The sequence below is a fragment of the Ovis canadensis genome, chromosome 1 (assembly GCF_042477335.2).
Source record: "Ovis canadensis isolate MfBH-ARS-UI-01 breed Bighorn chromosome 1, ARS-UI_OviCan_v2, whole genome shotgun sequence".
Classification (NCBI taxonomy): domain Eukaryota; kingdom Metazoa; phylum Chordata; class Mammalia; order Artiodactyla; family Bovidae; genus Ovis; species Ovis canadensis.
The window spans coordinates 51,691,275-51,715,199 of NC_091245.1; the positions used below are offsets into that span (position 1 = coordinate 51,691,275).

Consider the following 23,925-nt stretch of genomic DNA (forward strand, 5'->3'; position numbering starts at 1 on the left):
GGGAAATCTAGTGGGGGGCAGGCAGGCAGAGGCTGCGGGGTGGGCGCCCCGCGGTGGGACCCGAAACGCTGACCCTGCCAGTAAGCAAAACCGGGCTCTCAGGACCAGTAAGTCAAACTGCCCTGGTGACCTACAGGTGATCAACTTGCAGCCCCAGGTGCGGAGTAACTGGCCACAAACTCCTTATCCCATGGTTCTTGGGCAGAACGGGACGCAGGAAAGGAACGCAGCCAAAATCCAAGTCGGTTCCTTTTGGACGAGCGCTGGGGAAATGCTCAGCCTGAGAGACTTTTAAAACCACTTACCCCGTTCTAGAGTGGAAAATCAAAACTTGCGAGCATCCCCCGAGACTGCACTGGGAAATCGGGAGGGCCTGCCCGGGTACAGCAGTTTCAGGCTCCGCCCCGCCCCGCCCCGCCCCAGGGGCGGGTCTCAGGAAGGAGTTTGGACCTTCCCGGCCACCATTGACGTCAATATGGCTGCCTCCAGGGGAAACAAGGCTAACGCGAAAAGTCCAGACCGTAACTCCTTCGTCGCATGGATCTTAGCGCAGAGTTCAAGAGGTGGAAGGCGCAGTGTCTGAGCAAAGCGGACCTCAGCCGGAAGGGCAGTGTGGACGAGGACGTGTTAGAGATCGTGCAGCTCCTAAATGGGCAAGAACAGTTTTTCACCACCAGTTCCTGCGCTGGCCGAATCATCCTCCTAGACGGGGTGAGGACCCTTTGTGCCCTTCCAGTCCTGCCCTGTATTGTGCACGACGGGAACTCCTACACCCGCCCGATGTAACACCCCAACCCAGCTTGCCTGTTTGTCCTTCTGCTCGGTGATCTCGGTCTCCTTAAACTGACAGCGTTACTTAAATCGATGTGTCTAAAACTTTAATGTGTTTATTAATTACTTGGGAGAATTTTTAAAATACATATTCTGATTCTACACGTCAAGGCTAGGGCTTAATCTGCATTTCTTACAAGCCCCCAAATAATGCTGAAACTGCTAGCCTGGGAATGATGTTGAGTTGCAAGGGTTAGAGACTTAAAAACACACACACACACACTCAGGGAATTTTATTTTTTCAATACTAAGGAGATTTAAAGATTTTCTAGTCTGGCGAGGCGGCTCCCTTCTGGTCGACCGCTCTACCAAACCTTTGTTAACCAGTTGATTGCTGCTCGCTATGGTTAAGGCGGAGAAGGCAATGGCACCCCACTCCAGTACTCTTGCCTGGAAAATCCCATGGACAGAGGAGCCTGGTAGGCTGCAGTCCATGGGGTCGCTAAGAGTCGGACACGACTGAGCGACTTCACTTTCACTTTTCACCTTCATGCATTGGAGAAGGAAATGGCAACCCACTCCAGTGTTCTTGCCTGGAGAATCCCAGGGACGGGGGAGCCTGGTGGGCTGCCGTCTATGGGGTCGCACGGAGTCTGACACGACTGAAGCGACTTAGCAACAGCAGCCGCATGATTAAGGGGTTCACTGCCTCCTAGTGGCCCACTGTATTATTACAACTCTGGTAATTTTTCAGTTCCGTTCAGTTCAGTCGCTCAGTAGTGTCCGACCCTTTGCGACCCCATGAATCGCAGCACGCCAGGCCTCCCTGTCTATCACCAACTCCCGGAGTTCACTCAGATTCACGTCCATGGAGTCAGTGATTACGTTGCTTCAAAAAAGGAAACCACGAGGGAAGCCCTTGTGTCTCAGCTGGTAGAGTCCGCCTGCAGTGCGGGAGGCCTGGGTTGGGAAGATCCCCTAGAAAAGGGAAAGGCTATCCACTCCAGTGTTCTGGCCTGGAGAATTCAATGGACTGTGTAGTCCGCTGGGTCGCAAAGAGTTGGACACAACTTTAAAACTTTAGCACTCTGCCTGGCATATTAAGTGCACTATAAAAGTTAGCTATGTGTTCACTTTAACATTAAGATCGAATTCAGAGCTTGCAAGACGCCATGCTTGTAAACTCATTTTTTAGATCTCTCACTGACAGGTCATGTGAACGTCTCCCAAGTTAGCAGGGTCTATTCATTCTTATTTTGCTTCCATTGCTTGGCTTGCTTTCTCTCTCTTCCCTCATTTCTCCTGCCCTGTCTTACCTGAATTTATGCAGTGATTTCCTAACAGGTCACTGAATTACCAGTCTCCCTACCCCAAACCATGTTACACGCTGGTAACAGATTCCCCTTTATAAAGCACAGTGTGTGTACTGTCACTCATCTATGCTGAAATACTTTGTGCTTTGTTGTGCTTAGTCACTCAGTCGTGTCCAGCTCTTTGCAACCTCATGAACTGTAGCCCCACTAGGCTTCTCTGTCCATGGGGATCCTCCAGGCAAGAATACTGGAGTAGGTTGCCATGCCCTCCTCCAGGGGATCTTCCCAACCCAGGGATGGAACCCAGGTCTCCTGCACTGCAGGTGGATTCTTTACCTTCGGAGCCATCAGGGAAGCCCTGGTGAGATACTCTAATACACTTCTCAGCTGTTTTTCCCCTCTGACTCCTCATCTTAATTTGGTCACTGAAACTGAACTATTCTCTTTTTCCTCTTACATTTATCTGCCTTTGTTCATCTTTATTTTTCCTGAAATATTTACCCCCATCTTTGCATATCTGAGACATACCTCCCCAAACTCCCCTTTCCTACCTGAGCACAAACACACACATCTACTTGGAAGCAATGACTACTTCTTCTGAACTACCTTTAGGACTTTTTCCTGAACATCTTTTCATTTTATGTATTACCTTATACCTTGTATTTATTTTCACTTTGCCTTATTTCTGGAAGAATTTGGATCAGCTTACAAGTAGGCAATACAAGAAGGAAAATAAAAAGTGAGAAAATCTGGATAAAAGTAGTATAGATAAGATGAAGCAGAAATGGCATTAGTTCTCAAAATATACCATGAGACTGTTAATTTGCTAGAGGTGGCTCACGCATTTGGCTGTAAGATTTAGGGCAGCCAGCATTAGGTCAACATCAGTCCCTGACTGAGGTCATTCAATGAAAACAGATCAGTTATTTGAAGAAGCGCAACTCTTCTCCATTCTAAAGCCAGATGGCAAAGTCTCCTGTGTACCTAATGTATAAAAGTCACCTTGTGGAAGTATGGTGATTGATTTATTTTCATGAAACACAGCATGACTATATTTTAATACACAAGCAAAATATAAAACATCATAGTAAATTGACAGTAAAATACAGTATTTCATTTTCATTGCCTGACAAATGGTTAACCTTAGTTGTAAATGAGCTCTTGGAAACCAGTAACAAAGACGTTGATAAACCAAGACAAATGAAAAAAAAGGAGAAAATGAAATAACACAAGTGACTAGTAAGGATTAAGCATAAGAAGATGACTGAGTTGAACAGTAGCAAATGAAAAGCAATTTCTTTATAATACCATATTTGGATCTGACCCGGGTCTCCTGCATTGCAGATGAATTCTTTACTGTCTGAGCCACCAGGGAAGCCCAATATTAACATTTGTATAGTTTTAGGAAACATACTCACATAAACACTGGGCCAAGATTGATGAAATCCCCTCTGTATAGTAGGGGAAAATCTATTATAGTATAGACTCAAAACTATAAATTTTGTATATTTTTAGTCCTAGCAGTTCTAATTTGTTGGAATTATTTCAATAAGTTAGTTGGAAAATTTTATAGTTTATATATAAACCCTGTTTACTGCATAGAAAGTACATGTGGTTTCCTGTATCCTTTTTCAATTGTCCTTGAGGATAGGATCTGTTTATATGTATTGTTGTTGCTCAGTCAAGTCAGACTCTTTGTGACCCCATGGACTGCGGTAAGCCAGGCTTCCCTGTCCTTCACCATCTCCCAAAGCTTGCTCAAACTCACGTCCATTGAGTCAGTAATGCTATCTTACCATCTCATCGTCTGCTGTCCTCTTCTCTTTTTGCCTTCAATGTTTCCCAGCATCAGGGTCTTTTGTAATGAGTCAGTTCTTTACATTATGTGGCCAAAGTATTGGAGCTTCAGTTTCAGCATCAGTCCTTCCAATGAAAATTTAGGACTGACTGCCTTTAGGATTGACTAGTTTGATATCCTTGCTGTTCAAGGGATTCTCAAGAATCTTCTCCAAAACCAAGCTAGAAAGCATAGTTCTTTGGCACTCAGCCTTCTTTATGGTCCAACTCTCATGTCCATACATGACTACTGGAATAATCATAGCTTTGACTATGTGGACCTTTGTTGGCAAAATAGTGTCACTGATTTTTAATATGCTGTCTAGGTTTGTCATAGCTTTTCTTCTGTTTATATACAAAGTATCCAATAGAACTTGACAAATAAACATTTTTACAGTTAATAAACAAAGAATACTGGTAAAATAAAATTCTAAACTTTCAGTCCTAGCTCTGCTCTTTGGTGCTACAAATAAAGTCTAATCCAGAGGTCACAAATTTATGCCTATAGTGACTAGGGACATAGAAAGGTATGAACAGATCAGGCATCAGTAGATCTTGTGTGGGACTGGAACAGTGCTTTCTTACAAAAGGAATTTTAAAAAATATTTTTAATGTTCTGCTAATCATATTAAAAGACGCTTACTCCTTGGAAGAAAAGTTATGACCAACCTAGATAGTATATTCAAAAGCAGAGACATTACTTTGCCGACTAAGGTCCGTCTAGTCAAGGCTATGGTTTTTCCTGTGGTCATGTATGGATGTGAGAGTTGGACTGTGAAGAAGGCTGAACGCTGAAGAATTGATGCTTTTGAACTGTGGTGTTGGAGAAGACTCTTGAGAGTCCCTTGGACTGCAAGGAGATCCAACCAGTCCATTTTGAAGGAGATCAACCCTAGGATTTCTTTGGAAGGAATGATGCTAAAGCTGAAGCTCCAGTACTTTGGCCACCTCATGCAAAGAGTTGACTCATTGGAAAAGACTCTGATGCTGGGAGGGATTGGGGGCAGGAGGAGAAGGGGACAACCGAGGATGAGATGGCTGGATGGCATCACCGACTCGATGGACGTGAGTCTGAGTGAACTCCGGGAGATGGTGATGAACAGGGAGGCCTGGCGTGCTGCGATTCATGGGGTCGCAAAGGGTCGGACACGACTGAGCGACTGAACTTATCTGAATCATATAAAACAGCTAGAATACAACTTAGGGGCTACTACTATACAACCCCTTGTAATAATACCTTTTCTTCTAACAAAAACATGACCGTATTTCAGAAAATATTTATTAAGTATTTTTATCTTAATAAATTACTTTCTTTCTATCTCAAATAGTTTCATTTCATTTTTGTTTTATGTTTGATTTTACCCAAAAGCCTATTCAATTGTTCTTAGTTATACTTAAAACCACTGCTTGTGATTCTTAATTCTTAGGAGAAAGCCTAAAATGGGCTTCCCTGATGGCTCAGACGGAAAAGAATCCTCCTGCAATGTGGGAGACCTGGGTTGAATCTCTGGGTTGGGAAGATCTCCTGGAGGACGGCATGGCAACCTACTCTAGTATTCTTGCCTGGAGAATCCCCACGGGCAGAGAAGCCTGGGGTCGCCTAAGAGTTGGACATGACTGAGTGACTAAGGAGAGCACAAGCACGAAATATGCTACACAGTGTACTTCTTATTTTATAAATATTATGTGACTAACTTAAACTATGTTATTTTTTCATTTTAGAGTATAAATGGTTCTGAGGTTCAGAAACAAAACTGTTGCTGGCTACTGGTTACACACAAAGCCTGTGTGAAAGATGATGTGGTAAGTTTTTATATATAAATTTAGAAATAAACTTTAATTCACAGTCACTTTAAATATATATGAAAAGAATAGAAAATTCAATTTATGTGCACAGTTTTAATGACTGCAGATTACAAGGGCTAAAGAGCATTCATTACAATGGCTGTTTTTTTAGTTGTGGGAGACTACTGTCTATGCTGGATTATTTAGTTCCCTAAATTAAAATGTTTAGGTGAGTTCATATAAATTCATATTAGTCGGGCGTTTTACATTACTGGCTCAGGTGCCTAAATGTTGTCTTCAGAGTACTCACTCAGTCCCCTCTGGGTACTGGTTCTCTCTGTATGTTTGCCCTTCTCTTCCGCTGCAGATAATCTTTGTGGCAGGAAAGATAGCTGCCAGCAACCCAGCAGAAAAAGATTCACTTTTAAGATCCATGCATTATTTCCAAAGGACTCTGAGTCATCCTGCCTGGTGAGGCATTCTCTGCCAAGACGAGTTATCTTTGGCAGTAGAATAGAATGCTCTCCTTGATTAGACCCAGGCACTTGTTGTCTGATATTATATAGTGGGAGCAGTGAGCGACAGGGTCACGACTGACAGTCGCACCAGAGTCGAATGATGTGAAGGAGGGAGAATGGTGCGGTTAGGTTAGGCAGACAGAGGTAGCACCTGCCTCGTCCAGATCCTGTTGCTGTTCAGTCACTGAGTCACGTGCAACTCTTTGTGACCCCATGGACTGCAACACACCAGGCTTCCGTGTCCTTCACCATCTCCCAGCGCTTGCTGAAACTCATGTCCATTGAGTCGGTGATGCCATCCAACCATCTGTTGTCCCCTTCTCCTGCCTTCAATGTTTCTAGCATCAGGGTCTTTTCCTCATGAGTCAGGTCCTCCCATCAGGTGGCCAAAGTATTGGAGTTTCAGCTTCAGCATCAGTTCTTCCAATGAATATTCAAAACTGATTTCCTTTAGGATGGACTGATTGGATCTCCTTGCAGTCCAAGAGACTCTCAAGAGTCTTCTCCAACACCACAATTCAAAAGCATCAATTCTTTGGAGCTCAGTTTTCTTTATCGTCCAGCTCTTACATCCATATATGACTACTGGAAAAAGCATAGCTTTGACTAGACAGACCTTTGTAGGCAAAGTAATATCTCTGCTTTTTAATATGGTGTCTAGGTTGGTCATAACTTTTCTTCCAAGGAGCAAGCGTCTTTTAATTTCATGGCTGCATTCATCGTTCACAGTGATTTTAGAGCCCAAGAAAATAAAGTCTTAACACTGTTTCTATTTTTCCCCATCTCTATGCCCTGAAGTGATGGGACCAGATGCCATGATCTTTGTTTTTTGAATGTTGCGTTTTAAGCTAAATTTTTCACTCTCCTCTTTCACCTTCATCAAGAGGCTTTTTAGTTCCTCTTTGCTTTCTGCCATAAAGGCAGTGTATCGTCTGTATATCTGAGGTTGTTGTTATTTCTCCCAGCAATCTTGATTCCAGCTTGTGATTCATCCAGCCCAGCATTTCACATGATATACTCTGCATATAAGTTAAATAAACATGGTGACAATATACAGCCTTGACGTATTCCTTTCCCAATTTTGAACCAGTCTGTTGTTCCATGTTCAATTGTGACTATTGCTTCTTGACCTGCATACAGATTTCTCAGGAGGCAGGTTAGGTGGTCTGGTATTCCCATCTCTAAGAATTTTCCACAGTTTGTTGTGATCCACACAGTCAAAGGGTTTAGCATAGTTAATGAGGCAGAAATAGATGTTTTTCTGGAATTCCCTTGTATTTTCTGTGATCCAACAGATGTTGGCTATTTAATCTCTGATTCCTCTGCCTTTTCTAAATCCACCTTGAACATCTGGAAGTTCTCCGTTCACATAACAGATTCTAGCTGAAGCATAATAATACATGTGTCTCAATCTTCAATCTAACAGCAAAGCATTTAGACAGATCTAGTATAGTCTTCACATTCCATATTCCTTTATTAAAAATATAAAGTAATAGTTTACTCGTTTGAGGTATGGTTTGAAAGAATGCCACAGATGGTTTATAAGAGGATTAGAAATCAAGTCTCCTAAAAGAATAATTAGAGAAAAGATTAATGAGTTTTGGAGAAAGAGATCCAAGAAAGCAGAGTGAAGAGTTACTGTGGAAGAACGATGCAGAATGAGTCTGAAAGTTGCTTGGAAATATTGAAGGTACATAAGATAAAGGGTCACCAAGGAATAGGATCATGTGTTTGTGTCTAATCCTAATGTTTTCCATATATGTAGATTGTGGCCCTGAAGAAAGCGAAGGGCGATGCCGTTTTGAAATTTGAGCCACTTGTTCTTCATGTGCAGTGCCGACAGTTGCCGGATGCACAGATTCTGGTAAAATTTTGTGATTAAACTTGAATTTATAGGTATATGAGTAGATGTAGTTTTGAACTTTAAATCTTCTACCACAGTTAATACAATGCTAGTTTAATGAACTAATGTTTTATCTCATTATAGATTTGAGGTTATATATGTTTCAGCAGTTTGTAGAGCTAAAGTGTTTATCTGGTTAGCCAGATGATGAGAATTTAACAAATTTATTTTCTTACAGCATTCAGTGGCAATGGATTCTGGCTTCAGGAACTCTGGCATAACTGTGGGAAAGAGAGGAAAGATTATGCTGGTAAGGTACTTTTGGTGAAAAGCAATTCTTTGATCATGAAGTAATCCAGATTATCAAATAACCTCCTACTCAAATCTTCCTGCCATTCCCTGTTCAGAAACCTTCAGTGACTGACTTTTCTGTACAGAGCAAAGTCCAGAGTTCTTAGCTTTACATTTGAGGCAGAGTACATCATGAGAAATGCTGGACTGGAAAGAACACAAGCTGGAATCAAGATTGCTGGGAAAAATATCAATAACCTCAGATATGCAGATGACACCACCCTTATGGCAGAAAGTGAAGAGGAACTAAATAGCCTCTTGATGAAAGTGAAAGAGAGTGAAAAAGTTGGCTTAAAGCTCAACATTCAGAAAACGAAGATCATGGCATCCTTCATAACTTTTCTTCCAAGGAGTAAGCGTCTTTTAATTTCACGGCTGTAGTCACCATCTGCAGTGATTTTGGAGCCCCCAAAAATAAAGTCTGACACTGTTTCCACTGTTTCCCCACCTATTTCCCATGAAGTGATGGGACCAGATGCCATGATCTTCATTTTCTGAATGTTGAGCCTTAAGCCAACTTTTTCACTCTGTTTCACCTCTGTTTCACTTTCATCAAGAGGCTTTTTAGTTCCTCTTCACTTTCTGCCATAAGGTGCATGACTAAATAGAAAAGCAGAGCTCATGGTACTGATTTGAGTCCCCATCTCACTCCCCACTGTGTACATCTGGTGGCCCAAGCGAAAACAAAACCACTCTTCCACCTTTCTCTCCTTTGTCTTCTTTATTAAATTAGTGAGAAATCTGTCACTTCTACCTCTAAGTCCTCACTCCGGACTCCACCTCTCCCAGCCCTCTTCCACTGCCCATGCTTAAGCCCTCTTCATCTCTCACCTCTGTCTTTACAGCAGTTTCCTGCCTGGCCTTCGTCCGCCCCATCTTTTCCTTCAGTCCCTCTAGCCAGTAGTGTCAGAATGCCGGTTTTAAAGAAGTCAAGGTCACCTGGTATTTTCTCTGACTTTCAAGACTTTACATAAACAAACTATTTTGCATCTACCTTATTTATGCTCACATTCCACTAGCATGCTTCCACTCCAGCCAGAGAAAATGCTGTTGGTCATTTCCCGAACATATTATGCTTTTCATGTCCTGTCATTATAGAAAAGTTCTTTCTCTGGCTGAATGCTCCCCTTCTCCCATTTTTACATCTGGTGAAATTATACATATGGTTGAAAATCCCGTAAAACCACCACCTGTCTCAGTTAGTTGCTTCTCTTCTATTGAATACTTTTCTTAGTATTTTGTGTTTGTGTGTGTGTGTGCATGCATGCACGCACATTTATATGTTTCTTCTTGGTACCCTGTTGGATTGTGATTCTTTGTTCACTTGGTATTTCGTTCAGATGTGTTAGCTCTCTCTTAGATGGGGACCATGTGTATTCATCCTGTATCTTCATACCTTCCGTGGGGCCTGCAAAATTGCAGACACTCAGTAAAGGCTTGTTGAATGAATTTTTCTGCCTCATAGGAGTTTCTCTTGTTTCTTAACCTATATCCAGTGTTTGGATTTACTGAGAACATGCTGACTGTTTCCTCAATGGGGTTACTAAGATTGGCAACCCTAAAGCATCAAGAAAGCAGCCACTTTGTGTGATGGAACAGGCCTGCTTTATCTTGTAACCACCCTGCACAAGCATTGCTAAGAGGCCCTTCAGCATCCAAGCCATTTTGATTTTCCCTTAAAACTTCTGTTGAGGTTTCATTTATTTTGTTTCTTTAAATAGTGTATTAAAACTTCCTTAGATTTCATGAAATTGATACTATTAAGTTTATTGGACTCTTTGATAATATCTGCTTCTCTGAAAGACAATGTATAAAACGATTTTCTTTGCAAATGACTTTATATGATAGGAAAATCTATTTACTCTCCTTTGATTCAACTGCATTTGACTAAATTGTATCAAAGTGCAAACCTAAGTGCTGTAATGGAGCTAAAGGAAAGGAAAGGAAAGTTGCTCAGTCGTGTCCAACTTTTTGCGACCCCATGGACTGTAGCCTACCAGGCTTCTCAGTCCATGGGACTTTCCAGGCAAGAGTACTGGAGTGGGTTGCCATTTCCTTCTCCAGGGGATCTTCCCGACCCAGGGATTGAACCTGGGTCTCCCATATTGTAGGCAGACGCTTTACCCACTGAGCCACCAGGGAAGCCCTCTAATGGAGCTAAACTATATATAAACACAGCCCTGAGTGGATTATTCTTTAGTTATCTTCAGCATCTCTAGTACATAAGTCATCCAATCTAAATTGTTCCTTGTAGGCTGTCCGGAGCACCCATGGCTTAGAAGTTCCATTAAGCCATCAAGGAAAACTGATGGTGACAGAGGAATATATCAACTTCCTACTAAAGATAGCAAATCAAAAAATGGAAGAAAACAAGAAGAGAATTGAAAGGTATGTTAATGATATATTTCCATGTTAGCCTTATATACCTAGGTCTTCTTTGAAAATATTAATACACATCATCTCCAGTTTATACTCCCAGCTGCTTTTATATTTGTAGCCTTATCATAAATAATACAGATAATGAAAATAATTGATGAGAGTAGGCCAGTGGTAAGAAACCTGCCTGCCAGTGCAGGAGACATAAGAGATGCGGGTTCGATCCCTGGGTTGGGAAGATCCCTCGAGAAGGAAATGGCAACCCACTCCAGTATTCTTGCCTGGGAAACCCCATGGACAGAGGAACCTCGTGGGGTACTGGCCACAGGGTTGCCCAGAGTCGGACACAACTGAAGAGACTTAGCACATAGTACGCATAAAGGCCAAACTGCAGTGGGTACTACATGGAGCATAAAGGGGAGGAAGCTCCAGGCAGGACAGTGGGACATGCAGCTGCCAGCACCAGGCATTAAGGAGAAACAGTCACTCAGATGAGAGCGAGGCAGCCACAGGGACATAACTGATCCAGCCAAAGGCAGCCAGGGACATGGTACACTCTGCCCCTGGGATGGGACCTACTGAAGATTACTTAAAATCTCCTTTTGAGGAGAACAGCCTGGTTAATTTTAATCTGATAAATATTTTATACCTCTGGCTAGATCAGAACCCAGCTCTTGTCATGAATTAGATTTGAATTGGCATAACTGCCCCAGTCAGAAGAATTATGGCTGTCTTGTGCACATCTTTATATTTCTCTTGTTTCTGCTTGATTAATTTTACATTACTTTTTCTCAACTTTTTCCTCAGAATAGAATTTTTGATATAAAGACGTGACTATTACGCTGCTTTTTATATATGAAGATAAATGCCACTAACCTACCATCAGTAAGATGTGTATTTCTGAGTTATTGAAGAAATCATCTTGTTGTCATTTATTATTTCCTTTTGGCTTTCTCCCCACCCCTTTGGTCTGGAGAAAGCAATGGCACCCCACTCCAGTACTCTTGCCTGGAAAATCCCATGGACAGAGGAGCCTGGGAGGCTGCAATCCATGGGGTCGCTAAGAGTCGGACACGACTGAGCGACTTCACTTTCACTTTTCACCTTCATGCATTGGAGAAGGAAATGGCAACTCACTCCAGTGTTCTTGCCTGGAGAATCCCAAGGACGGGGGATCCTGGTGGGCTGCCATCTATGGGGTCGCAGAGTCGGACACAACTGAAGCAACTTAGCAGCAGCAGCGGCAGCACCCCTTTGGTCTCCTCACAACCAGTCAGTCACTGCTGAAATGACTCCTGACTCACTCTTCTCTCCCCACCCTTCCTGCCACATTCTTCATTCAGGACCACTGATCTAAGAGTAGAATGTTTCCAGGGTGTCTCTCTGCTAAGCCATTCTCTGTAACACCATCAGAATCCTGTCTGTAAAGTGAAAAGGAATCCTCTTGCTTAACTCATCTGCTTAACATTCTTTAATACCTTAAAATTCTTTAATACCTAGAAGTTTTTACTAAACAGCTAAAGCCAGAACCACTCTGGCAGCAGAGTGGCATGATGGAAAGAGGTAGAATTGGGTTTCCAGAGGCAGAACCGAATTCAAATCCTGCACCCACCACAACTTAACTCTCTTGGCTTCAGTTCTCTTGTATCTGTCTTAACAATTTTAGCATATATTAGACGGCATATATCGAATGACAGGCCCCATCTGTGTCATGTCATGATTCTTAGGGTAGCCTTTCTCCTTCTTCACTGACTCATACAGAGAATAAGCCTATAATTACCTCAGTATCACCATCCAAGCTTTTTCATCCAGAGCTCCTTATTTGAACCATAAAATTAACAAAATTATGCAAGTGACTATTTCTCAGTTCTCCCAGCAGTGCCATATAAATTATACCAGCCAAGATACATTGGAGATAAGTTAATTAATTCATGACATAAAATAGTGGCTGTCTGTGGGCGTTAGGGCTTAATTTTTTAGTGGAAACCTGGTTGAAAAAGCCTAAGAGTTTTCCTGATCACAGGGTACTTTGAGCAGATGTTCTAAATAAAGTGATTTCAAGAAAGTAACTGAAGTTACCCAGCCATTCCACCAGGCTGCTGTAGCTGCTAAGTCACCTCAGTTGTGTCCAACTCTGTGCAACCCCATAGACGGCAGCCCAACAGGCTCCCCTGTCCCTAGGATTCTCCAGGCAAGTACAGTGGGTTGCCATTTCCTTCTCCAATGCGTGAAGGGAAAAGTGAAAGTGAAGTTGCTTAGTCTGTCCAACTCTTAGCGACCTTATGGACTATAGCCTACTAGGCTCCTCTGTCCATGGGATTTTCCAGGTGAAAGTACTGGAGTGGGGTGCCCTTGCTGTCTCCATTCCACCAGGCTACAGAGTTTGAACTGTACATAGGTATTTATTGGTGGTTTTTCAGTTGCTAAGTCGTGTCTACCTCTATGCAACCCCATGGACTGCAACATGCCAGGCGGCAGTATTTATTGGTACCATCCCAAAAGTTGGCTACATTTGTTAGTATTCTAACTGTGAGACTGTTGGTGAAAAAGTAGGAGGTAGGAAATCAGTTTCTCTGTTTTCTTACTTGAATTTCAACAAGATTATAAATATAGCCCAAGATCAACTAACTATACACCTGGTGAAGTTAATTGAGCCACGTTCACCAACTATAAAATCAAATTATGCTTTAAATCCATTGACTCAAAAATATGTTTTGAGATTATAGTGTGCATGCTGCTATCAAGAGAGTCATGCTCATCATATAAAATCAGTGAAAAATTAAAGAAGGGTAAAAAGTGTCTTAAGATACTGATTAGAAGATTACATGTGAATTCAGAAAGAGTGAACAAATTAGGGAGCTCCTTGGGGAACAGCTGTATATTCAACCAAATGCAGAAAAAGAGCTACTCTTCTGATGTGGAAAAGAGAAAAATTAAACACTGGAGGTGATGAGTTCTGCAATCAGATGTTGAGTATAAAATTGGTTTGTCATGGGACCAAAGTTTCACAATTCAAACAGCTGTAATAAGAGAAGTTTTAAAAGTCAAAATCCTAATGAGTAGCATTCCAGCAACAAGAAATATTCTTGAAATGTGATAATCAAAAGTTAAGATATTATTTTAATAGCAAGAGGTCTCTTTCGTAGAAAACAATTCCCAAGCCCACTTCTTCATGGAAAGAGGAAGATAATTTCATCTATAATGATTTCCAGGTGAAACATGGGAAGTTTGGAGGTTTATTTACCAGTTACAAGAGGAGGGCTATCTTTGTAGCTGTTAATAAAAGATCAAGATTGACTTAGATTGGATGACATTAGCCGTGTTCCTCTTCTCACCAACTGTGTAATAAGAAAATAAATGTTAAATAAAATGTAGAATAAAAAGTCCAAGTATATTGGCATATAATATTGATAAAAATTAAGCAAATTAGAGCAAAAAAGTAAATATTTCTAATGGTTGGTCTTTTGTTTTTTACTTTTTTATGATAAAATATACATAACATAAAATTCACAATTTTAGCCATTATTCAGTTCATTGGCATCCTTTCCTTAACATCCCTGCCGACACTTGTCTTTTGTTTTGTTTTGTTAAGTGCCATCCTTGCAGGTGTGAGATGATATCTCGTTATGATTTTGATTTGCATTTCCCTGATGATTAATGACATTGATCATTTTCCTTACACCTGTTGGTAAGCATTTGTGTGACATCACTTTGCTCCTTTCCTTCTGGTGCTTTTTCTTAGCTTCCTTCTGGGTTTCTCTTGTTATTCTACCTATTGGTTAAATACTTTTGTTCTCCGGGATTCCTCCCATGGCCCATTGCTTTAGCTTCCCCAGACACTGGTTGCTAAGTCGCTTCAGTCATGTCCAACTCTGAGACGCTATGGACTGCAGCACGCCAGGCCCCTCTGTCCATAGGGATTCTCCAGGCAAGAATACTAGAGTGGGTTGCCATGCCCTTCTCCAGGGGAATCTTCCCACCTCAGGGATTGAACCCATATCTCTTATATCTCCTGCATTGGCAGGAGGGTCCTTTACCATTACCACCACCTGGGGTAGATCTTCCAAATATCTCCCAAGTTCTGGGCCCATATATCTAATAACCTATTGAATATATCTAACCAAATATCCCATCAGCCTTTCCTCAATATCTTATCTTAGTCTTAACCTCTTTTAACAATTTCCTTGGTTCAGAGTCTTACCATTTACAAGCATTAATACTGTTTATGCCTCAGTGCAAAGAGAAATGTGAACCATATTGAATTACACTTACTTAATTTCATGTATGTCTTTTTACCCCACTACAAGATGGTCACCTTTTAAATAGGACTAACTCCCCCCACACACAGATACCAACCAAACACATATCCCTACATACCCACACTTTAAATATCTCTTACGCTAAAACTTTATAGCGTAGAAACCCAATAACTTTATTGAATTAATCATAAATAATAAAGGAACTGAAAAGTTAATACATTATATTGAGTTCCCCAAAGGCAAGTACAGTTTCTCATCATTTTCTGAGTGTCTGATAGGAGAACAGTGGGTAATAAATGCTTGCTGAATTTATTTGACAGACTTGTTCTAACAGTAGTGCTACTTTAAAAAAAAATAGTGCTACCTTTATGGCTTCACAAACTTAAGGTCATTATTCTGGAAGACGTGTAAGATGGCTTACTGATGGGACTACCAGAATAGACTTGCTACACAGTCTGGGTAAGAAGTAACAGGACTCCAAGTAACAAGGTGAATGGCGATCGGCCTGCAGAGCATAATCCTAACGGGGCAGCAGATAGAAATGAGGGCAGAGGAGAAGGCGGAGTCAAGTCTTTTTTTTTTTTTTAATGGAAATAAAGCTGGTAAATAAATAACTCACACAATTCTCTGTATACTTATGGTCAGAGAAGTAAGTAATATAAAGGGAAAACATACGTTTTCTGGTATTTTCTCCTTGGATGTCCCCTCCCCTCAGTTTTTCCTCTCATAATTCCTCTCTGTGCCAGAAGAGAGAGGAATTCACCTCGCCTGCTCCCATTCATTCTTGCGATTCAGCCCAGGCTTTGGGGTTTTTTTCCCCAAGGAGTATTTCTTGATCTTTCTTGGAGCTAAGTGCCCCATGTTTTCCTATTTTATCTTAGCTTTTTCATGACACATTGAATTTATCTTTACAGCTCTGCAGCTCCCATCAAGCCCTGAGCTCCCTGAGGGTACAGGCCATCTCTTACTTGTTTTTAGCACCTGGCACAGGTTCTGTCACATGTTTTTTAATAAAAATGCTAGAGCTTAAAATCAGTTAAAAATCCAAATACCTAATGTATGAGAATAGTCTTCTTTTGTTATTTGTGAGTAATAGAAGCCTAAAAGGGTGTGAGGGCTTCCCCAGTGGCTCAGGGTTAAAGAATCCACAGGAGATGAAACACAGGAGATGCGCTTCAGTCCCTGGGTTGGGAAGACCCCCGGGCAACCCGCTCCAGTACTCTTGCCTGGAGGATCAGTCCATAGCATTACACAGAGTCAGAAACAACTGAAGCGACTTTGCACACATAAGTAAGTAAGTAAGTAAGTAAGTAAAGTCACTCAGTCGTGTCCGACTCTTTGTGACCCCATGGACTGCAGCCCACAAGGCTCCTCAGTCCATGGGATTCTCTAGGCAAGAATACTGGAGTGGGTTGCCATTTCCCTCTCCAGGGGATCTTCCCGACCCAGGGATCGAACCCGGGTCTCCCGCATTGGAGGCAGACGCTTTAACCTCTGAGCCACCAGGGAAGCCCACACACGTATGCAAAAGGATATGAAGTTGTGCTCAAGATTTCGTTAATTTTATGTTCCTATTTCAGAAGTCAGAAATACCAGCTTTTTATTGCCCATGGTCCTCTCACTGATCTGAAGAACAAAAATTCGTTTTCCCAGAGCTGGTCTGAAAAGTTCTGTCATGAAGAGAACTATATACAACTTGTCCTGTGTCATGATACCCTTGACTACAGAAGTGGAAAAACGGGAGACAATTTGCTTTTCTTTGGAGAGGAGCAGAAAAACAGTTGCCTGAACATATATTTCTTTTTATACTCCCAGCTCTTTTTGTTGCCTTTGAAAGTTGAGAAAATTATATTTTGAGAATCAGGCTTTGGAATGCTGTATAAAGGGTCATAGCATGAGAAGAGAACATGTAATTGAGAAACAAATTTCTGACTTATTGAGTAAGATAGTTTCCCAAAGGACATTTTAAAAGTTCCCTTAACAAAGAAAAAGAAAAAAGTAGTTGAAATTGTATTCTTGGCTCTCAACATGGAAAAGGTCTTTGTTCCTTTTTACCACTTGTTTCTTTGGTTCCCCAAGGATTATAGCTTTGAATTCTTAGGTTGTTTAATGGAAGATTAGAAGTAAGGCACCTATTCCTCTTTAATTACCTTTTTAGTGTGGTCAACAAGGTATTTTACACAGCTGTTAATTTGCTGTGCTCATAAAAGAAGAATTTAATCTTATCTTTAATTTTCGAGGAATACAGTAGAATCCAGAGAAGAGACCTGGTTACCTAAGTTTAAAGAGCAGGGTTGGGGAGAGACTGATGGAAGAGAATGTTGAACATCATGAATAGCCTCTTATGATCAGATAAGGGTGATTCATACCCTTTTGTAGCATACTTAGATTTGTTTTACATAAAGTGAGTCATTCTACTGAGGCATTTTTAAAAACCATGCTATATAGGCAGTGTGGAAAATGAGAAGAAAACCAATCATTGAAGTCACCCAGGATAATGGCAAGACCTGGAGACAAAGATCAGGCCAAGTGTAGAAGTTTTCATGAGTGTAAAGGACTGAAAAGAATATTGGTAGATAATCTGAGGGGCAGATAAAGGAGTTTAGTCTGGAAAAGTGTTGGTGAGGCAGGTGAATTCTTACCTTATTGTTCACCTCTCTGGTGGGCAGGATACTGAAAGAAAAAGCATTCTCCACTTGACAGGAATGCAGGGCAGTGGTGTGTTTGTGGGGAACCAGGTTTCAGTTAAGTAAGGATATAAGGAATATGTTAAATGAAAAGGTTGTGACCATGTTATGGGATCTAAAATAAATATCAGTTTAAATTTTTCAAAACCTTTTGCTCTAATTCTTAAAGTTCTGTTTTCTCTTTCACTGTACCTCCCTCTTTGAGATTGATTTATTTATTCTAGAAATACCATTTAGCCCTAGTTATCTGCCAAGAATGGTGATGAATATCAAGGTGTATAGTGGTAACTACGTAAGTTCTTAAAATATGGGTAGGAAATGTGGTAATCATGTTAGGTATATCTTAGCATTGTGTGAAGTATTTGGGAAGAGGCAGTTAGCTTGGTTTTCTTAGGGCAGTTTAAGAGCTTTTGCAAGTGAAACTTAGCCGGTTTATTGAATTAAAGTAAAGAACATAATTGGTTCAGATAGCAGTCTATCCTGTAGATGTCAAAAACTTCCTGTCATAATCTCCCATTATAATAGGATATAAGAGCATGATGGAAAAGGGAATGGCAAACCTCTTCAGTATTCTTGCCTTGAGAACCCCATGAACAGTATGTAAAAGCAAGAAGATATGACACTGAAAGATGGACTCCCCAGGTAGGTGCCCAGTATGCTACTGAAGAAGAGTGGAGAAGTAACTCCAGAAAGAATGAAGAGATGGAGCAAAAGAGAAAACAATGCCCAGTTATGGATGGGACTGGTGATGGAATTAAGTCCAATGCTGTAAAGAACAATATTGCATAGGAATCTGGAATGTTAGGTCCGTGAATCAAGGTACATTGAAAGTGGTTGAACAGGAGATGGCAAGGATGAACCTCGACATTTTAGGAATCAGTGAACTAAATGGACTGGAATGGGCAAATTTAATTCAGATGACCATTATATCTACTACTATGGGCAAAAATCCCTTAGAAGAAATGGAATAGCCATCCTAGTCAACAAGAGTCCAAAATGCAGTACTTGGATACAATCTCAAAAAGGACAGAATGATCTCTGTTCGGTTCCAAGGCAAACCGTTCAATATTACAGTAATCGAAGTCTATGCCCCAACCACTAATGCCAAAGAAGCTGAAGTTGAATGGTTCTATGATGACCTATAAGACCTTCTAGAACTAACACCAAAAAAAAGATGTCCTTTTCATCATAGGGGACTGCAGTGCAAAAGTAGGAAGTCAAGAGATAACCTGGAGTAACACGCAAGTTTGGCCTTGGAGTACAAAATGATGGAGGGCAAAGGCTAACAGAGTTTTGCCAAGAGAACACTGGTCATAGCAAACACCCTCTTCCAACCACACAATAGACAACTCTACACATGGACATCACCAGATGGTCAGTACCGAAATCAGATTGTATTTTTTGCAGCCAAAGATGGAGAAACTCTATACAGTCAACAAAAACAAGACCAAGAGCTAACCGTGGCTCAGATCATGAACTCCTAATTGTAAAATTTAGACTTTAATTGGAGAAAGTAGGGAAAACTACTAGATCATTCAGGTATGGCCTAAATCAAATCCCTTATGATTATACAGTAAAAGTGAGAAATAGATTGAAGGGACTAGATCTGATAGACAGAGTCCCTGATGAACTATGGATGGAGGTTCCTGACATTGTACAGGAGACAGGGATCAAGACCATCTCAAAGAAAAAGAAATACAACCAGGAAAAATGGTTGTCTAATGAGGCCTTACAAATAGCTGAGAAAAGAAGAGAAGCAAAAGGCAAAGGAGAAAAGGAAAGATATAAGCATCTGAATGCAGAGTTCCAAAGAATAGCAAGGAGAGATAAGAAAGCCTTCCTCAGTGATCAGTGCAAAGAAATAGAGGAAAACAATAGAATGGGAAAGACTAGAGATCTCTCCAAGAAAATTAATGATACCAAGGGAATATTTCGTGCAAAGATGGGTACAATAAAGGACAGAAATGGTATAGACCTAACAGAAGCAGAAGATACTAAGAAGAGGTGGCAAGAATACATAGAAGAGCTATACAAAAAAAGATCTTCATGACCCAGATAATCACGATGGTGTGATCACTTACCTAGAGCCAGACATCCTGGAATGTGAAGTCAAGAGGGCCTGTGGAAGTATCACTGCTAACAAAGCTAGTGGAGGTGATGGAATTCCTGCGGACCTGTTTCAGGTCCTAAATGCTGATGCTATTAAAGTGCTACACTCAGTATGCCAGCAAATTTGGAAAACTCAGCAGTGACCACAGGACTAGAAAAGGTCAGTTTTCATTCCATTCCCAAAGAAAGGCAGTGCCAAAGAATGTTCAAACTACCGCAAAGTTGCATTCATCTCACACGCTAGCAAACTACTGCTCAAAATTCTCTAAGTGATGCTTCAATAGGACATGAACTGAGAACTTCCATACCTTCAAGCTGGATTTAGAAAAGGCAGAGGAACCAGAGATCAAATTGCCAACGTTTGTTGGATCTTTGAGAAAGCAAGAGAGTTCCAGAAAATCATCTACTTCTGCTTTGTTGACTACCTCAAACCCTTTGGCTGTGTGGATCACAACAAACTGTGGAAAATCCTTCAAGAGATGGGAATACTAGGCCACCTGACCTGCCCCCTGAGAAATCTGTATGCAGGTCAAGAAGCAACAGTTAGAACTGGACATGGTACAATGGACTGGTTCCAAATTGGGAAAGGATCAAGGTTGTATATTGTCACCCTGTTTATTTAACTTATATGCAGAGTATATCATGTGAAATGCCGGGCTTATGAAGCACAAGCTGGAATCAAGCTTGCCCGGAGAAATAGCAATAACTTCAGATATACAAATGACACCACCGTTTTGTCAGAAAGCAAAGAGTAACTAAACAGCCTCTTGATGAAAGTGAAAGAGGAGGGTGAAAATCCCAGCTTAAAACTCAAGATTCAAGAAACTAAGATCATGGCTTTGGTCCTGTCACTTCATGGCAAATAGTTGGGGAAACAATGTAAATAGTGACAGACTTTATTTTCTTGGGCTCCAAAATCACTGCAGATGGTGACTGCAACCATGAAATTAAAAGATGCTTACTCCTTGGAAGAAAAGCTATGACCAACCTAGACAGCATATTAAAAAGCAGAGACATTACTTTGTTGACAAAAGTCCTTACAGTCAAAGCTATGGTTTTTCCAGTAGGCACGTATGGATGTGAGAGTTGGACCATAAAGAAAGCTGAGCACTGAAAAATTGATGCCTTTGAACTGTATTGGAAAAGACTTAAGAGTCCCCTGGACTGCAAGGAGATCCAACCAGTCCATCCTAAAGGAAATCAGTTCTGAATATTCATTGGAAGGACTGATGCTGAAGCTGAAACGCCAATACATTGGCTACCAGATGTGAAGGACTGACTCATTGGAAAGGACCCTGATGCTGGGAAAGACTGAAGGCAGAAGGAGAAGGGGATAACAGAGTATGAGATGGTTGGAAGGCATCACTGACTCGATGGACATGAGTTTGAACAAGCTCTGGGAGTTGGTGATGGAAAGGCGTGCTGCAGTCTACAGGATCCCCAAGAGTCAGACACTGTTAAAATCGTGATAAGACCTCAACAATGCAAGAAGCATTCTCAACTTTTAGATCATTTTATTTGGGACCTAGGATAACACCTCGGATGTTTACCTTTTTTGTTCAGTTGTTATTTATTCACTTACTGGGCATATTTTTAACCAGGTGTGGCTGCACTGTACTCCATGCTAAGAATAGAACAGGTGACAAGATAAATGGAGTCCTTGGTGTCACGGAGTTTATATTCTGTAAGAATAGTCACATTGGAGAACTTAATCAGTGCCAGGGTCTGTGCTAAGTACTTACATATATAACCAACCCTCTGACAACCGTGCTAAGTACAGGATAACAGCTAGTTTTCTAAATGAGGAATTTGAGACTCAGTGAGGTTGAAATTAGCAACCTCAGCTTTCCCAGTGGAGCACTGATGTGAAGCACACGGAGCAAACCAAGCCACTTGCTGCTTTCTGGTGTCTGCTGAAAATGAACACAAACCCTCCACTGGAAAAATGAGTAAAGGGAAAGAATAATTTACAGTAAAAAATTCAAATAACAATAAACAAAATATATTCACTTTCAAAGAAAAAAATAATGAGAGACCCTATCACCTGTCAAAGTAAAGCATATTTTTGATGTAATATTCACTATATGAATGAAGTAGTCTCAAGTTCTGCTGTTAGGAGCATATTTTTTTGAATACCCATTCTGGAAAACAGTATTTATCAAGAGCCTTAAATATTTATACCTTTTAACCATGTAATTACTTTCAAGGTATCTATCCTAAATAGCTGAAGACTCAGATCATTTTATTTCCAAAATGTTTATAACATTGTTTGTATTGGGAAAACTTGAAAATAAAGGCCAATCTAAGTGACATAATGTTATACTACCATTTAAAAGTATTATTTTGTAATTCATTTAGTGAGGTGGAAAGTGTTTTCAATAAATATTAAATTTGAAAAAACAAAGTAAAACTTTGTATGTAATATCACAATTGTATAAAAGACAGGTATATGTATACATGGACAGATGTATTAATTCAGTAAGCTGGAAAAAATAAAAATATTGAGAGTGGTTATTTTTAGGTAATTATGTGGAGGTCATCTCTGTAACTTCATATATATTCCAAATTCTCTAAAATTAACTTTTGTTACAGTTACAATTTTTTTTTTAAAGAAAAGTATTTCTGTTCTTTTTTTACCTTTGTTTGACTCCTGCATCTGGAATAGAAATAGGATAGAGGTTGTCAAGAGGTGATTGCAATCCAGTTTTCAAGACTGTTCTTAAAGAACTGAAAATGCATTACTTTTCATAAATAAGCAATCATGAAAACAAGAAGTACATTATTTCTGTGATTTATTTCATATCTTAAGGTTAATATGAGATACCAGATTTATATAATTTTATGTTTGAGGAATATTTCAGTCATTTTGTTTGAGAACACACAGATACATAACAGAAGTATTTTATTTCTTTACAGGTTTTACCACTGCCTACAATATGCTTTGGAAAAAGAAACTGTTTCTACAACCTCACATCCTAAAGAGAAAGTTAATACATCATACATTCGTAAAAAAAAAAGGAACCCAGCAAAAGCACGTGGCAAACGTGTTACTGAAGGAAATGAAAAAGAACTGGAAAGTAATGATCATGATGATCCAGGAATCAGTGTTACTATCTTCCCTGAAGATTGCTGAGATTTGGTTCCAAAATGTCTTGGTAGAGTGATGTTTCTAATCGATATTATAAAGCTGCTGTTAATAAGAGTTTGTTGAGTGTATCAGACTTTCAGAAAAGCAAGATTTAACTTTTCTCTATATTTTAGAGAAACCCTTAACTTTTAAAAACAACTATGTATAATATTTACTCCTATATACTATCTTTTAAAATCACATAGTCATTGCAAAAATAAAATTATGATTTTTTTTAATGCCTCTAAGTTTCAGTGTCTACTTCAAAACAGAACTATTATACCCTTCCAAGGGAACTTTAACATTAGGAATATTTGTGTAAAAATCATAACATTTTTCTTAGTTTTCACTTTGAAATCAACAGCTTTCAAGGGGATCACTTTGCTGCTTATTTTCCTGGAGTCCAAGGACAGGATTTTTCCTCTTTTTAGACTCTGTGAATGAAACAACTGATATCTTTTTTGTTCAGGACAAAATACTTATACCTTCTTTCCCCATTAAGGAATCCCTGGTGACTCAGAGGTTAAAGCGTCTGCCTGCAATGCAGGAGACCCAGGTTCGATCCCTGAGCTGAGACGATCCCTGGAGAAGGAAATGGCAACCCACTCCAGTATTCTTGCCTGGAGAATCCCACAGAGGGAAGAGCCTGGTAGGCTACCGTCCATGGGGTTGCGTAGAGTTGGACAGGACTGAGCAACTTCACTTTCACTTTCTTTCCCCATTATTTCTCATAAACCAGAGCTTGCCACTGGCACAGCCTCTGTGAAGATGGGCATAGCTTTTCACTATCCTCAGTCAGAAATGATAACTTAAGACACAGAAATCTCAATAAACAAATGTGCTGTGAAAAACCACAAAGAATCAGAAGCCTTGGTTTGAGTTCTAATCCCTTCCATATTTATACCAAAGGAGTGCTGACATCTAAGTTAAATGAAAATGTGGAAGCACTT

At 40.4% G+C, this 23,925-nt stretch overlaps 2 protein-coding genes across 2 annotated transcripts in view; one reads left to right on the forward strand and one right to left on the reverse strand.

Moving 5' to 3' along the window:
- CRYZ (crystallin zeta) overlaps window positions 1–756 on the reverse strand; it is a 28,885-nt gene extending 28,129 nt beyond the window's left edge. Inside the window, exon 1 of the mRNA XM_069594779.1 lies at window positions 306–756. The gene's annotated coding sequence lies outside the window, so the exon portion shown is untranslated. The remainder of the gene's footprint in view (window positions 1–305) is intronic.
- TYW3 (tRNA-yW synthesizing protein 3 homolog) lies at window positions 440–23,218 on the forward strand. Its single transcript, XM_069594789.1, has 6 exons — window positions 440–711; window positions 5,643–5,723; window positions 7,989–8,087; window positions 8,305–8,376; window positions 10,672–10,805; window positions 22,765–23,218. The coding sequence occupies exons 1-6, from the start codon at window positions 538–540 to the stop codon at window positions 22,979–22,981; spliced, it is 777 nt and encodes a 258-aa protein (XP_069450890.1). The 5' UTR covers window positions 440–537; the 3' UTR covers window positions 22,982–23,218.
- Window positions 23,219–23,925: the final 707 nt, after the last annotated feature.